Genomic DNA, 16256 nt, shown 5'->3' with positions numbered 1-16256 from the left:
ACTGAACATTTGCAAGCTTAATATCATTGTCATATCTGGGCACCTGGAAAGCACATTTTAATTGATTCAATTATTTTATTTATTTATTGAGTGCCCACTATGTAGATGCCAGGGCAGTGTCATTGTGAACAAGATGGAAACAGGGTCTCTACCGCATGAAACTCAATTTAGTCCTGGCAGATTAAAATCTTGGCAAGGACTCCCCCTGCCCAGACAGACTGGGATAGAAGAGGAGCATCATTTGGCCTCTGGCCTCAGGTGCCTGGATTCACAGACTCTCTACCACTCTACTGGCTCCAAGATCTTGGCCAGCTTATTTCATTTTTCTGAGTCTCCATTTCATCATCCATAAAAATAGAAAAATTAATGTTTCCTACCTCATAGGGTTGTGAGCATTAAATGCAATAATTTATGTAAAGTGCTTAGTGCAGTGCCTGTGGCACTGTAAGAGCTAACTGCTGTTAGCAAGTACTGACTGCTATTATTATGACTACTACTCAGCCAAAACGACTCCACAACAAACATTAGATGTAAAAATGGGAAGTGTCTACAAGGCTAGAAAATACCTCATTATTTGGAATAGATGCTTCCTATCTTTCTTGGGCTAACAATTTAACTCCCTTTGCTTTTTGTTTACATCTTTGCAGCCAGAGTATTTAAGATTGATACATAAATGTGTTGGTAAATGCCCATCCCTTGCTTTATTTTTTGTTTCTTTGTTTGGCGAAGGATTTAACTCATTTGGAAATGGAAATGCTTGGGTTGTCATTCAACCTCTCTAAAGGTAGAGAGGTGTATGCACCCTTTTAGCATAGTGCTTGCAAAGGAGAATTCCTTAAAGGGTTTTACCATTAAACTGCAAAATTGAAACTCTAAGTAACCAGCATGTAAAGATTTAATTAGCATTGTCTCATTAAAATAAATGTGTGACATAGTCTTAATTCCAAAAATGACATTGCCTTTGAAAATGCATTTTGGAAATGAGCTGGGGAAAAGGGAGAATTGAACTTTGAAGGCGGTAATGTGATAATTGGGGAGTTTGCAGGTTGAGCCTTTTCTGAGTCCTGCCCATTGTTTGGTCTGAGGGAGAAGGACACCTGCTTATATACCTGTATTTCATGTTAAAATAAAACAAAATAAAAATCGTGGTACTGGGCTTCCCTGGTGGTGTAGTCGTTAAGAATCCGCCTGCCAATGCAGGGGACATGGGTTCGAGCCCTGGTCCAGGAAGATCCGACATGCCACAGAACAACAAAGCCCGTGCTCCACAACTACTGAGCCTGCGCTCTAGAGCCTGCAAGCCACAACTACTGAGCCCACGTGCCACAACTACTGAAGCCCATGCGCCTAGAGCCTATGCTCCGCAACAAGAGAAACCACCGCAATGAGAAGCCCGTGCACCGCAGTGAAGAGTAGCCCCCACTTGCCGCAACCAGAGAAAAGCCCGCACACAGCAACAAAGACCCAACACAGCCAAAAATAAATTAATTAATTAATTAAATTTAAAAAATAAATTAATTTTTTAAAAAATCGTGGTACCTACCAGATTCTTCTGTAAAGATTCATTGCAACCAAACTGCAGAACTACTCTTGTGCCTGTGTTCTAAAATCTTTCTAATATTCTAGAAATCTATTCTGTCCTCAACTGAGGGATAGAAGATGTCTCAGTGGTACACAAGATTTTTGGCATAGAGATGATCCATCCCTAGATCTTCACTCTTATCTCTTGAGCTCCAGTCATTTGGGAGGTATCTGTATTGCCTTTAAGAGCTATAAATGCTCCCAGCCAGCCAATCTATACTTTTGATACTTCATGGACAGTCCCACTCCTCTGATTCAAAAGCAAGGGTTCTTTGGGATTATCATGTGACATGTGGGAGGTGGTGTTTAGGGCATGGGCTTTGGAGCCAGGCTGTCTTAGTTTAAGTCCTTCTCCATCACTTTCTAGCTGTATGTCTTGAGCAGGTTACTTAATATCTCTATGCCTTGGTTTCTTCAGTGTGAAAAGGGACAATCATAGTTCCTACCTCCCTAGGATGTTATGAGGGAAAAATAAAGCACTAAATAAGGGTTGGGCTTGAGAGCGAGAGTGAGTGAGAGAGAGAGAGAGAGGGAGGGAGAGGGAGAGGAAGAGGGAGAGAGAGAGAGAAGCAAAAGAGGAAAAGAAAAAAGAAAAGAAAATCTGTTCCAGATAATTTTCAGGAAATGTATTAATTTCCTTGTTGGAAGAGTAGATATTAAGTCGGTTTTCAGCACCTGACTCTAATTTTCTAAGTTGAGAACTCCAAAGGAAATGTATGATTATTGAGATTCTACTATGTACCAGGCACTGCTCAAGACATGCTGTCTCATTTAATCTTCACAACACCCATGTGAGGCAGATAAATGTTGATCCCCTTCCAACAGGTGAGGAAACCAAGGCCCAGAGAGTTAGACTAATCTGTCCAAGGTGACGTACGTAGTTCCAGGACATGGCCCTAGCTCTGTCTGCCTCTTTAGACCATTTCTTTTTTAAAAAAATTGCTAAACACAGTTTCTCTCAAAAAGCCAGGATCAAGTGTTTTTCGCAGGTGTAAGAAGTGCTGCTTACACGGGTGCTATTAAGAGTTGAAACTCAGAAAAAGAGTCCTAAGACATCATCTAGACTTGCCCAACCTCACCACTTACAGGCAGGAAAGATGGCCAGCATGATCTGAGTCGGAGGAAAAACCAGAGCTAAGGACTCGGGTCACCTAACTCTTCATCTAATACTCCAATCTCTGCACCACTCTGATTTTTGAACTACCTCCAAACCAGATAAGATTCAGAACTAGACAGTATTAGGGCATGAGCCTTATATCCTTGACTCAGTCTTATTTGAGATCTTGGACAAGTGACTTGACCTCTCTTTGAAAAATAGGGACGATCACACTTTATACCATATACATGTAAGTCACTCACTATAGTGGTTAGTACATAGTAAGTCTTCTATTAAAGTAAGTCTATTAATAAAGTTAGCTAATTCATATTATTATTATTCATGAGGCATCTCCTGTCTTTAATGCTTACTTTCCAACTCCTACTCATGTTTGAAATCCACTTTACACTTCTCACATTTGAATATCTATGCCCTTATAGAGTTTGCAACACACAATCCATCAAATTAAAGGAAGTTCAATTTATGCATTTTACAAATTAAAGTTATAGAACAAATCAACCATTATAATCAATTCACTGCCATGTTTTAAAAAATCAATGAACATTGTTTAGATGACCTGACTTAACTTTTTGTAATAAGTTGGCCATCAGCATGATTGATTGAGCTGTCCACCCTATCTCTGATCTACCTAAGCAAAGGTCAAGACAGGTTACTAAACAAGCCACAGCACTCTTCCTAAATTGAATGTTTTCCTATGCGTCTAATAAATGGTAACCGATTAATGGAGTGCTAGAGGCCAACATCCTTCAGAGAGTTTTGGACCCTGCCCATTTAGACCCTGCCAGAATATGAATTTCAACTAATCCCAGACTAAGTGAAGCAGTGTAGGGTTCTGTAAAGGACCCTGTTTTTGGAGAGTAGGAATGCAGTCCAGCTTGGCCTCCAAATATGTGATCTCACCTCTCTGAGGTGTCCTCTGTGAAATGAGAGGTTTTTTTAGATGTGCCAGGTGATCTCTAAGGCCTTATCCAATTTTCACAGTTTGTGTTCCTCATTTCAAAGGGAGGCTAGCCTGCTAGCCTTTGATCAGTTGAAGCCAAATCAGAATCTGAAGTCGATGTTCTTCCCCAGGGCTCTTCCACAAGCACCTTCCTGATCATGCCAAGCCAGCTACTTCGATTTGGATTCACGCCAGGTGGCTCTGGGCTTTTGGCTTTCGTGTTTCTTTTGCCTTTTTAAAATTTTCTTTTGTACTTCTTCAGTTCATGCAGTCCTAGCCTGCCCTGTTTACCATTCCTGGCCAACCCTCCTACAATGGCTAATGTGCTGCCATGCCCAGCTCCTCTCAGGAGCCTAATGAATTGTGGCTCCAGCTTATACCCTCAGCTTGGAGGCCAGCTGCGCCTTTGAGCTTTTCCCAGAGGTGTTGGCTGATGCTGCACCTGCGGTGTGATGGATTTGCCCCAGCCCAAAAGAGGAAGGAAAATGAGGGGGAATCAAAGGATCACTTGTGTCCATCCTCTGCTTTACACACTAGTGCATTTGTACCGCCTAAGTGTGCCAGAGAATTTTTGAGTCTTTGTTAATTAAGAATAACAAATACAAGAAGAAAATGAAATTAGGGAAAGGACAACCAAATTTTTCTCTGGGAACCAGAAAAACCAACACAGAATTTTAAAATGGTCAGAGCAGGAAATGCTGAATCGGGGATCAAGACATTTGTGTTTTATTTTGTTCCTCTGCCAATTAACTGGGTCATCCTGGATCACCTAGGGTATCTCTAAGGTTCTGCCTGCCTTTAAAAGTAGGTCTTCCAAAAGAAAAGGAGTGTAAGATGAATTTTTGTAAATGTAATGGTTTTTTAAAAAGCACTAAACAGGTTTTCTTCAGAGCAAAGAGTCACACCGTAATATACTGTTTCTAATTATAGGTTTTCACATATGGAGTATTTGCCAATAATATTTGAAAATTGATATCTAATTATCAGATCCTCCCATTAGCTCAGCATTATTGGTGATAATGGTTATTTATGGTGATATTTAAATAATTCAGACGTGTCAGACTGGCCACATGCCATAAAAAGCCTCAAAAAGTAGATTTTTGTTTTTTTAGCTTGTACAGTTATAAACATCCATGGGTGCCTCTTGGAGTGCATGCACTCTCCAGCTTTTTACATGACCACTACTTCCTTCTGTGTTCTACTCAACCGACTTGACCTACCTGGCCCCTGAAGGCACTGCAGTTCGAGATCAAACACCATGCCTCTACAACAATTTAAGAACCAAAAAAGGGAAACAAAGGAAAGAAAGGGGGAAAAGAAGAGAAGGAGGTAAGAAGAAGAAGGGAAGGCAGGAGGAAGGATTACCTCTCTGAAAATGGTTCGAAGTATAGTTTTCATGACATGGGAGAACGGGCTAAGATGACTTCCCGAGGTTCATGTTGGTCTAGGAAGCTGTGACTGTCCCTCCTCTCAACCCACTTACTGTAAGACAAATAAAATAGGACACAAAGTCACTGGACTTGCTCACGGTCACCTAGAAAGTTTGTGGTGAAGCCAAAAGTAAGAATCCTTTCCCTGGCGTCCTCATCCTGTTGCTCGGCCCACTCACACACTGCTGCACTGTTTGCTGATGAATAATGTGGGCTCTCAGGAACAGTTCCTTATGCAAAAGAGCCTCAGCAAGCTCCGTTATGTCCTTGCGAGGGGATGCACTTCACTGTTTTCTTCATGCATTATGGAGATGACTATAGCTCCTCCTCCCATACGCACCCTCCATCTGTGATCACTAACACACACTACAGGGTGCTTCACTTTGGATAATGTGTGAACAAGGAACTTAATTTTGGAAAATGGAGAAAAAACTCTAAAAGGGTCAGGGGCCAAACAAAAGTCCAAGAAACTACTGTCTTTAAAAATAGTCCATGCGGGCTTCCCTGGTGGCGCAGTGGTTGAGAGTCCGCCTGCAGATGCAGGGGACCCGGGTTCGTGCCCGGGTCCAGGAGGGTCCCACATGCCGCGGAGCGGCTGGGCCCGTGAGCCATGGCCGCTGAGCCTGCGCGTCCGGAGCCTGTGCTCCGCAACGGGAGAGGCCACAACAGTGAGAGGCCCGCGTACCGCAAAAAAAAAAATAGTCCATGCAGATTCAGCATTCAGAATGCATTTGCAAGACCTTCTTTCCTGCTCAAGGGAAATAAAATATACCCTCCATAAAGAAATCTCTGTAATCTCTCTCTCTCTCTGGCTCTACCTACACTAGTCATCTACACTGTTAGAAGGTCTCCACCTACACTAGTCATCTACATTGTTAGAAGGTCTCTGGCCAGGCCCTTTTCAGGACTTGCAGTTGCTAATACCACAAAGGGCACCTCTACTGATTTCCACTACCCTGTCATCCTCAGTGCCCATAAAGAGACTCAGATTCAATATGAGACATCAAAACTGTAAACAATAATAGCTAACATCTGTTGAGTACTTGCTATGTGCCAGGCCCTCAACCAAAAGCTCTGTGTTTAACATCTCATTCTACTTCTCTTAACCACCCTTGGCATAGAAGGTTTTATTATATCCATTTTCTAAAACAAGGGAAATAGAAAGCTTCAATAACTTGCCCAAGTTCACAGAGCTGAATTTGAAACCAGGTATGTCTCTCCAGAAGCCACACTCTTAACTCTATGCTAAATTCCTGTTTCAAAAAGCTTAACAACCTTGTGAGTCTAACAATCAGCCACTTGTAGCTGCAGTAGAAGTCAAGGTGGCCTTCAGACCCGGGGGGATTCCCTCTGGGGGGTCAATCCATCAAGGGAAGTCTGGCTGTACCTTAGCCCCCCATGCAAGCCCCCACCCACATCAGGAGGGTGGCTACAGGGAGAATTTGTATTGAGACAATCATTGTTTATAACCAGAGGAAAGCTTACTGGAACAAAAATCCCATTTCTCCATTATTCAAGCCATTCCCAAAAGAAGACATGCAAATCTGAATGTGGCATTAGCCCTGGATTTTTGGGGACTGACAGAGCTAAAAGACTGATTTTTCTGAACACTATGTACATGGTGTACATATGTACATATGTACATGAATTTGGCCACCAAAGAAACTTTGCATAAAAGCACATGTCCTATGAAGGCATTTTCTTCATATTTTAGGAGATCAAACTTTTAGTTCCTCATTGCTGTGACTAATAATGTCTCTGAGATGATGTTAGTTTCCATGTGGGGAGTTTGTGTTTCATAATATGCTTGCCTGCATCAGGTTTTAATTTAGCCCAAGTGTAATATTTGGTCTCTGAATTTCTAACACTATTAATTCCAATAATACTGATTGAAAATATAATGGAAATGGTAAACAATAATAGTTTAGAAATAATTAGAAAAAATAATTATTTTTTTAAATAAAAAAAGATATAAATTTAAAAAAAAGTACCTGTTATGCCGAGTCTTAAAGAGATTTGCCTATTCATTACCTCCCAAAAGCCTTGCAGGGTGAGAATGAAATTTAACGGCAAACTTGATGAGGTTCCAGAGATTCAGACAAGGATTTGAGGTCTCAGTCTGTGCTGGACTCTTCCCCAGATTCTGGGCTGAATACTTTCACATAGAGTATTTTATTTAGTATTCATAGTTTTCATATATGAAGTATGTATAATTAGCCTTAATTTAAGCCATAGAAACTGAGACACAATGAATGTATGTAGCTCATACAAGGTAACACTTCTAGTGAGTAAGTGAAGAAGTTGGACTCTGAGTCCAGATCGCTTGATTCCCCCAGGACAGAGTTCTTTCTATAAGTTGAGCGCTATTTGGATTTAGTATACCTAGAATTTACATAACCGTCATGTTACTGTGATTGCTTATTTCTTTTGCTCAACTCCCTAAGAACTTAACGAATGAGGATCCTAGCCCAAATTCCTATCAACTATTGTGATTTTGTTAAACTAACATCCCATCTCACATGATTCTATGGGAGAAATGGGGGTCAGTGCCAACTTCACGGATGGTGATGACCATGCAGCCCATTCCTATGGAATTTTATATCCAGAGCAGAGTGTTCCAAACATATATTGTTAGAAAAAGAAGCATCAAATTTAATTATATAGTTGTTTGTGGGCCTCTTTGAAAGGCATCCCTTGCCAATTCTGGGCCTTTAAAGCCACGGTTTGTTATTTAAGGGATTGTTCCTTTAAACGGCCAGAATTGTTTGTGGAAGACATTTTCTTCTCACATTTGACCAACTTAGTTCAGTCAGCCCTAGAACAAACCAATTTTACTTTTAAAAAGATCTGTGCCAGCCATTTTATATTTGTTGCAGAATTTAAGATCTTAATTTGTATGTGGGTGATAAAAGTTGGCCTGTATTATAATTAATTTACTTCATTATAATGAAAAGCCCTAACATTAAATCTACCATCTTCCATTTTTAAGTGTATAGTTAAGTAGTGTTGAAATATATTCACATTGTTGTACAACAGATCTCTCAAACTTTTTCATCTTGCAAAACTGATACTCTACCCATTAAAATCTAATCCTCTCTTTTCTCTCCCTACAATCCTTAGCAACCACCTCTCTACTTTCTCTTTCTATGATTTTGACTATTTAAAATAATTCATATGAGTGGAATCATACAGTATTTTGTCTTTTTGTGACCGGCTTATTTCATCTAGTGTAATGTCCTCAGGGTTCATCCATATTGTAGATATGACAGGGTTTCCTTCTTTTTTAAAGCTGCATAATATCCCACTTTATATATATGCCATGTTTTCTTTTTCCATTCACCCATCAGTGGACATCTGGGTTGCTTCCACCTCTTGCCATTGTGAATGATACTGCAGTTTCCATTGGTGTGCACATATTCCTTTGAGATCCTGCTTTGAATTCTTTTGAATACATACCCAGAAGTGGGATTGTTGGATCATATGGTAATTCTGTTTCTAATTTTTTGAGGAACACTCCATACAGTTTTCCATAATGGCTGCACCATTTTACATTCCAACCAGTAGTGCACAAGAGTTTTAATTTCTTCACATCCTCACCAAAAGTTTGTTATTTTTCTGTTCTTTTGACAGTAGCTATCCTCTTGGGGCCCAACTTCATTCTTTTGCAGTGGTTATCTAACACCACTTGTTGAAGAGACTATCCTTTCCTCATTGTGTAGTCTTGGCACACTTGTCAAAGATCATCTAATCATATACGGAAGAGTTTATTTCTGGGCTCTCTGTTCCATTGTCTATATGTCTATCTCTGGTTATTATTACTTGTAGTATGTTTTCTGGGGTTTCTTTAAAGATTTTTTTGACGTGGACCATTTTTAAAGTCTATTGAATTTGTTATAATATTGTTTCTGTCCCATGTTTTGGTTTTTTGGCCATGAGGCATATGGGATCTTAGCTCCCCCACCAGGCATCAAACCCGTACCCACTGCATTGGAAGGTGAAGTCTCAACCACTGGACCACCAGGGAAGTCCCACTTGTAGTATGTTTTGAAATCAGGAAGTGTGAGGCCTCCATCTGTGTTCTTTGTTTTCAAGACTGTTTTGGTTATTCAGGGTTCCTTGAGATTCTATATGCATCTTAAGATTTTTTTCTATTTCTGCAAATATTGCCATTGAGATTTTGATAGGGATTGAATTGAATCTGTAGATTATTTGGGGTAGATAGACATTTTAACAATATTAAGTCTTCTAATCCATGAACATGGAATGTCTTTCTATTTATTTGTATCTTCTTTTATTTCTTTTAGCAATGTTTTGTAGCTTTCAGTGTACAGGTCTTTCACCTCCTTGGTTGAATTTATTCCTAGGTGTTTTATCCTTCTTGATGCTATTGTAGGTGGGATTCTTTCCTTAATTTCATTTTTAGATGGTTCATTGTTAATGTACTGAAACACAATTGATTTTGTGTTCTGAAACTTTCCTTAAATTGTTCATTAGTTTTAACAGTTTGGAGTTTTTTTTGCATGGCATCTTTAGGGCTTTCTACATACAAGATCATATCATCTGCAAACAGGGACAGTTTTACATCTTCCTTTCCAATTTGGATGTCTTTTATTTCTTTCCCTTATCTAACTGCTCTGGCTAGGAGTTCTAACATTAAGTTAAATAGGAGAGGCTAGAGTAGCAATCCTTGCATTGCTCCTGATTTTAGAGGAAAAACTTACACTCTTTCACCACTGAGTCTGATTTTGACTGTGGGCTTTTCATATAGGGCTTTTATTATGTTGAGGCACTTTTCTTTTATTCTTAGTTTGTTGAGTGTTTTTATCATGAAAGGGTCCTGAATTTTGTCAAATGCTTTTTCTGCATCAACTGAGATGATCATGTGGGTTTTGTCATTCGTCTGTTAATATGGTGTCTTACAATGGTTGATTTTCATATATTGAATCATCTTTACATTCGAGGTATGAATCCAACTTAGTCGTGGTGTATAATCATTTCAAAGTGTCATTGAATTCAGTTTGCTAGTATTTTGTTCAGGAATTTTGCACCAATATTCATCAGTTATTGGTCTGTAGTTTTCTTCTCTTGTTGCGATAATGGATTTACTTTTAAACACTGTTAGTGAATAGGTCCTGAGATATAACCTAAGTTTTAAACATATAAAATGGTATAGGGGCTCTGAAGCTTTGTTTTATATATAATTTCATGTTCAAAAGTAAGTCTGGGAAAAAATGCTAAAGAGAATTTACAATGTTATACAAATAGAAACATCTTAAACACCTCCTTTTGTGTTAAGGAAGTTTCATTCTCTACTCCCAAAGGAGCCAAATGCAGGTTTGAGAAAGGAAAATGTCTTCCCTCTGTGTTTGATATGACAGCTGACATTCTGAGCTTGTGAGGTTTGTTTGTGTGTTTAAAGAGGTGTGTGTGTGTGTCAAAGAGAATTTTGAATATTTCAATATAATAACCTCAAGTCATATAACTTAAACTAAAATGGAGGCATCACTCATGACAATATTCAAAGTATAGCCCCATAAAAGGTATTTTTTCATGGTAACAGATTGCTTTGGGAGTCTCACATGACTTACTAATACATATTTTACTTCCTGCTGTTTTCTTCAATTCAGTCAAAACAGAAATTAGTTGAAATTCCATCTCAGTTACGAAAGGTAGATTTTATTCTAGTTTTCTATTTTGAATTACAATTAAGGAATAACCTGTGGCAGAAATGTTCTTAACTGAACATTTATTGTGACTACTGTCCCTGTTTTAGGATTACTCTATATGGAAACAAAAGAGTGGAATAAACTTGTGGAGTTAATAATATTTGGAAAATGCTATTCTCTGAGGTATGTTTTTATTTTATGGAATTTCTTGATAAAAGTCAAAATCAGATAGTGTTAAATACTGAAAAGTTTTGCATGTCCATGATACATGGTAAACTATCCAGATCAGGGGAGAGGAGAATGTCAGTGTGTTTCTCCCCACAGAGAATAGCAAGGATCCAGCATTATGCAACACATACACTTCCTTCTCCCACTTCTGATTTGCCAGACCTGGACTGGATGGTTTTTTAAAACTCCATCTTGTTAGCTGGTAACTTGGTTTGTGTATTTTGTAAAACAAACCAAAAAATGTAGAATTTTTCATTCTTTCTACTAAACTATAACAAATACAGAACTTTAGGACTGGCTGTTTGTAGTATTATACTTCTTGGTCCATCACAAGGATAACTGTGTTTTGCAAAGTATGAAGGTAGTAATAGTAGCAAATATGAGTTGAGAGCCTGCTGTGCGTTGAACACTAGGGCTTCAAATATATTATATGCTCTATTTTATTGAATCCTTACAGTAATCTTATGAAGATAAAGAAAACACTAGTTACTTAAGTTCCTTCAGTACTGAAAGCTGAAGTACATTATAACAAGACAAGTATAAGGAAATATATATCTCTACTTTCCATATCTTAGCAAGTGACTAGAGTAGTCTTGGGAAAGCAAGACAGACACTGGATCCATAATGGCTTTTTACACCTGATTGGAATCCAGAAAACTAGCAGCATTAGCTACTATATGATGTTTACAAGCAGGTGAGCAGTACATATTTGACCTCAGAAGACCTTATCAAAGTCAACAGATGATAGCTAAATAAAATCAAATATCTCCAGCTTTCCTTCTTTTACTTATCCTCCAATAACCACTACATAGCTAAAATTAACTAGATGAGCGATATAAGAAGATGATAATAAATACAATTAACCTTCATGAGAATTTAATATCTGCCGGGCACTACACAAAGAGCTTTACATAGATTCCTTTAATTCTCTCAGTAGTCCGGTAAGAGAGATACTTTTATGACCAACCCTATTTGATGGTTGAAGGAGCTGAGGCTTTAAAAGGTTAAATAACATATTCATGGTGTATATCCATGACTATTAAGTGGCCATGACATTCCCACGAGATTGATGAAATCATGCATGTGAGATTATATATATATATACATGTATAAGTGTATTTGTATTTTTAATGAAGACCAGTAGTGTGGTGGAATAGAGTCCTTTTACAATTTTATTCAGTCAAGATCAGATGTGGCTATGAGAATACAAGAAAAACTGGTATTTTTCTTTTGTAGTTCTGTTAGATTAATTTTTTGCATAAGAATAATTAAGCTAGATCAGGTTTGGCTGAATATTTCTACAGAATGTACCATTTGGAAAAGAAAGAATTCCTAAAAACAAATGAAGTATTAATTAAAATATAAATAACTAAAAATGAACTTTGAATCTTTAATAAACTGGCTTTCATGTTTTGCTTTCATGAGGAATTACCTTTTGATTTTTTTGGAGCCATGAATATATGTAGTTTCTAAGTCACCTTTGTTTTTAAAGAAATGACATCTGTGGGCTTTTCTAAGTGTTTCTATTATGTGTGTGTGTGTGTGCGTGTGTGTGTATGTGTGTGTGAATGGGTGTGTATGTGCAATGTGTGTTTAATGTTTTTACCCAGTAATACAAGTGGACCCAATTTAATTGTAAATGTGAAGGAACACTAAAACTACTAAGTGTAATAATATATGAAAAGTATTCTACAGTTTAAAAGCTTGAGTTTCTTTGAACATTGTTATTAGATTTGTAAGTGATTATGCCTTTTTAGTAGACAAAAGAAAAGCTATAATGTATTAGAAAGTATATGGAATAAACATAATATTTGTCCTAATCTAATTTTCAGGCACATCTCCAGACTGTGATTTGGCTGAAATAACTTATGCCACAGAGCTGTGCGCATGCCTGGAATTGAGAGACACAGGTAAAAGACTCCAAACTGTTTCCTGCCTTTCAAAAACTCCAGGAAACCATCCCTTCAGACTCTGGAATTCTGCACATCTCAACAGAGACCTTGCTTGAATGTTTACATTTTCTGCTTGCTGTCCTTCATACCGCTATACAGTGTTCACCTTTTGTTAACACTTAACAATTATCAGGAGTCGAGCTTGCTCAGCAAGCCAGCATGGCTAGGATGAGCTTTGCTTTAGCAGTTTGCCGAATGGTGCTGAGCTTGCTGATGACTTCATTAACTGGGTCTTCCCTACAAAATAGCGAGTGTCCACAACTTTGTGTATGTGAAATTAGGCCCTGGTTTACCCCGCAGTCAACATACAGAGAAGCCACCACCGTTGATTGCAATGATCTCCGCTTAACGAGGATTCCCAGCAACCTTTCTAGTGACACTCAAGTGCTTCTCCTACAGAGCAATAACATCGCAAAGACCGTGGATGAGCTTCAGCAGCTCTTCAACCTGACTGAGCTAGATTTCTCCCAAAACAACTTTACGAATATTAAGGAGGTAGGGCTGGCAAACCTGACCCAGCTCACTACTCTGCATTTGGAGGAAAATCAGATTACGGAAATGAATGATTTTTGTCTGCAAGATCTCAGCAACCTTCAAGAACTCTACATCAACCATAACCAGATTAGCACTATTTCTGCTAATGCTTTTTCAGGCTTAAAAAATCTTTTAAGGCTCCACCTAAACTCCAACAGATTGAAAGTGATAGATAGCCGCTGGTTTGATTCAACACCCAACCTGGAAATTCTCATGATTGGGGAAAACCCTGTGATTGGAATTCTGGATATGAACTTCAAACCCCTCTCAAATTTGAGAAGCTTAGTTTTGGCAGGAATGTATCTCACTGATATTCCTGGAAATGCCTTGGTGGGCTTGGATAGCCTAGAGAGCCTGTCGTTTTATGATAACAAACTGGTCAAAGTCCCTCAACTTGCCCTGCAAAAAGTTCCAAATTTGAAATTCTTAGACCTCAACAAAAACCCCATCCACAAAATCCAGGAAGGGGACTTCAAAAATATGCTCCGGTTAAAAGAACTGGGAATCAACAATATGGGGGAACTTGTCTCTGTGGACCGCTATGCCCTGGATAACTTGCCTGAACTCACAAAGTTAGAAGCCACCAATAACCCCAAATTATCTTACATCCACCGCTTGGCTTTCCGAAGTGTCCCTGCCCTAGAAAGCTTGATGTTGAACAACAATGCCTTGAATGCCGTTTACCAGAAGACAGTAGAATCCCTTCCTAATCTGCGTGAGATCAGTATCCACAGCAATCCCCTGAGGTGTGACTGTGTTATCCACTGGATTAATTCCAACAAGACAAGCATCCGCTTCATGGAGCCCTTATCCATGTTCTGTGCCATGCCGCCTGAATATAGAGGGCAGCAGGTGAAGGAAGTTTTAATTCAGGATTCAGGTGAACAGTGCCTCCCAATGATATCTCATGACACATTCCCAAATCATTTAAACATGGATACTGGCACAACAGTTCTCCTAGACTGTCGGGCCATGGCCGAGCCAGAACCTGAAATTTACTGGGTCACTCCCCTTGGAAATAAGATAACTGTGGAAACGCTTTCAGATAAATACAAACTAAGTAGTGAAGGTACATTGGAAATATCTAACATACAAACTGAAGACTCAGGAAGATACACCTGTGTTGCCCAGAATGTTGAAGGGGCAGACACTCGAGTGGTGACAATTAAGGTTAATGGAACCCTTCTGGATGGTACCCAGGTGCTGAAAATATATGTCAAGCAGACAGAATCTCATTCCATTTTAGTGTCCTGGAAAGTTAATTCCAATGTCATGACGTCAAACTTAAAATGGTCATCTGCCACCATGAAGATTGACAATCCCCACATAACATACACTGCCAGGGTCCCGGTAGATGTTCACGAATACAACCTAACACACCTGCAGCCTTCCACAGATTATGAAGTGTGTCTCACAGTGTCCAATATTCATCAGCAGACTCAAAAGTCATGTGTCAATGTCACAACCAAAAATGCCGCCTTCGCGCTGGACATTTCTGATCAAGAAACCAGTACAGCCCTTGCTGCAGTTATGGGGTCCATGTTTGCCGTCATTAGCCTTGCATCCATTGCTGTGTACATTGCCAAAAGATTTAAGAGGAAAAACTACCACCATTCATTAAAAAAGTATATGCAGAAAACCTCTTCAATCCCACTAAATGAGCTGTACCCACCACTCATTAACCTCTGGGAAGGTGACAGCGAGAAAGACAAAGATGGTACTGCAGACACCAAGCCAACCCAAGTTGACACCTCCAGAAGCTATTACATGTGGTAACTCAGTGGATATTTTGCTTCTGGTAGTAAGGAGCACAAAGACGTTTTTGCTTTATTCTGCAAAAGTAACAAGTTGAAGACTTTTGTATTTTTGACTTTGCTAGTTTGTGGCAGAGTGGAGAGGATGGGTGGATATTTCAAATTTTTTTAGTATAGCGTATCGCAAGGGTTTGACACAGCTGGCAGCGTCTCTAGGCTTCCAGTTTGTGTTTGGTTTTTATTCTCATCATTATTATGATTATGATTTTGTTTTATTTGTTGTGCTAAACTCAATAATGCTGTTCTGACTAAATGCTAAATAAAATGATTAATGACAGGTTGGGGTTCCCCTGTGCTTTTACCAGTAGCATGACCCCTTCTTCTGAAGCCATGAGCAGACAGTACCATGTCCTCCAAAAAGCTAACACACAGTTGTGAAGCAGCATTGAACTTTTTGTAGCAATTTGGTCTACAGACTTGTAACTGGAGAAGCTAAGGCTAGACTTGTTACCTTTGTTGAATGATGTTAGTTGACTGTACTGTAATGTTGTATCAACTGAATTGAATGTTTGCTTTTGAACAACGACTTTTTTTTTTTGTAATAGTTAAAAGGCTTAGAACAAGCTAACAGGCAATAGAAATATGTATATCAGATTTTTTAATGTAACTAACTACATGTTAATTGTTACCTTATTCTTTTTATCTTTAGTAGACACTTTTAAAAGACAATAATTTTGTTGTGTTTAACTCACCAACATGTGGTGTATAATGAAGACAGAACTATATAATAAATTAGTTTTGTTCTCATTTTTTTAGAACACTTGCAATAATGTATCATTTATAGTTCTTTCTAGTTGCAGTGGTGATATTTTTCACATTCCCCAAAACAACCACCAAAATAAATTACCTATATAGCATGTTGCTTTTTAAAACTAGGCCCTAAAAAGTTTTGAATTCTTTTTCTAAGGGAAGAAATAAATATTTTAATGAAGATATTTTACTGAATAGGATTTCTATATTTTAAATATTACTGACCAGACCTAATGGAAGGAAA

At 38.7% G+C, this 16256-nt stretch overlaps 1 protein-coding gene across 4 annotated transcripts in view; it reads left to right on the top strand.

The window, feature by feature from the left end:
• Window positions 1–16007, top strand: part of LRRN1 (leucine rich repeat neuronal 1) — a 37107-nt gene extending 21100 nt beyond the window's left edge. For 2 of the 4 annotated variants that reach the window (XM_004274772.4, XM_033437188.2), the window contains exon 2: window positions 12795–16007. In XM_004274772.4, the coding sequence (XP_004274820.1) occupies window positions 13074–15224 (2151 nt within the window). In that variant the 5' untranslated portion in view covers window positions 12795–13073 and the 3' untranslated portion in view covers window positions 15225–16007. Of the gene's footprint in view, window positions 1–4871; window positions 4968–10860; window positions 10918–12794 lie in introns of those variants that run through there. The other 2 variants (XM_049693596.1, XM_049693595.1) reach the window with 2 other exon arrangements.
• Window positions 16008–16256: the final 249 nt, after the last annotated feature.

Source organism: Orcinus orca, chromosome 10, assembly GCF_937001465.1.
Source record: "Orcinus orca chromosome 10, mOrcOrc1.1, whole genome shotgun sequence".
In the NCBI taxonomy this organism is placed as follows: Eukaryota; Metazoa; Chordata; class Mammalia; order Artiodactyla; family Delphinidae; genus Orcinus; species Orcinus orca.
This window is presented reverse-complemented; position numbering and strand designations above follow the sequence as displayed.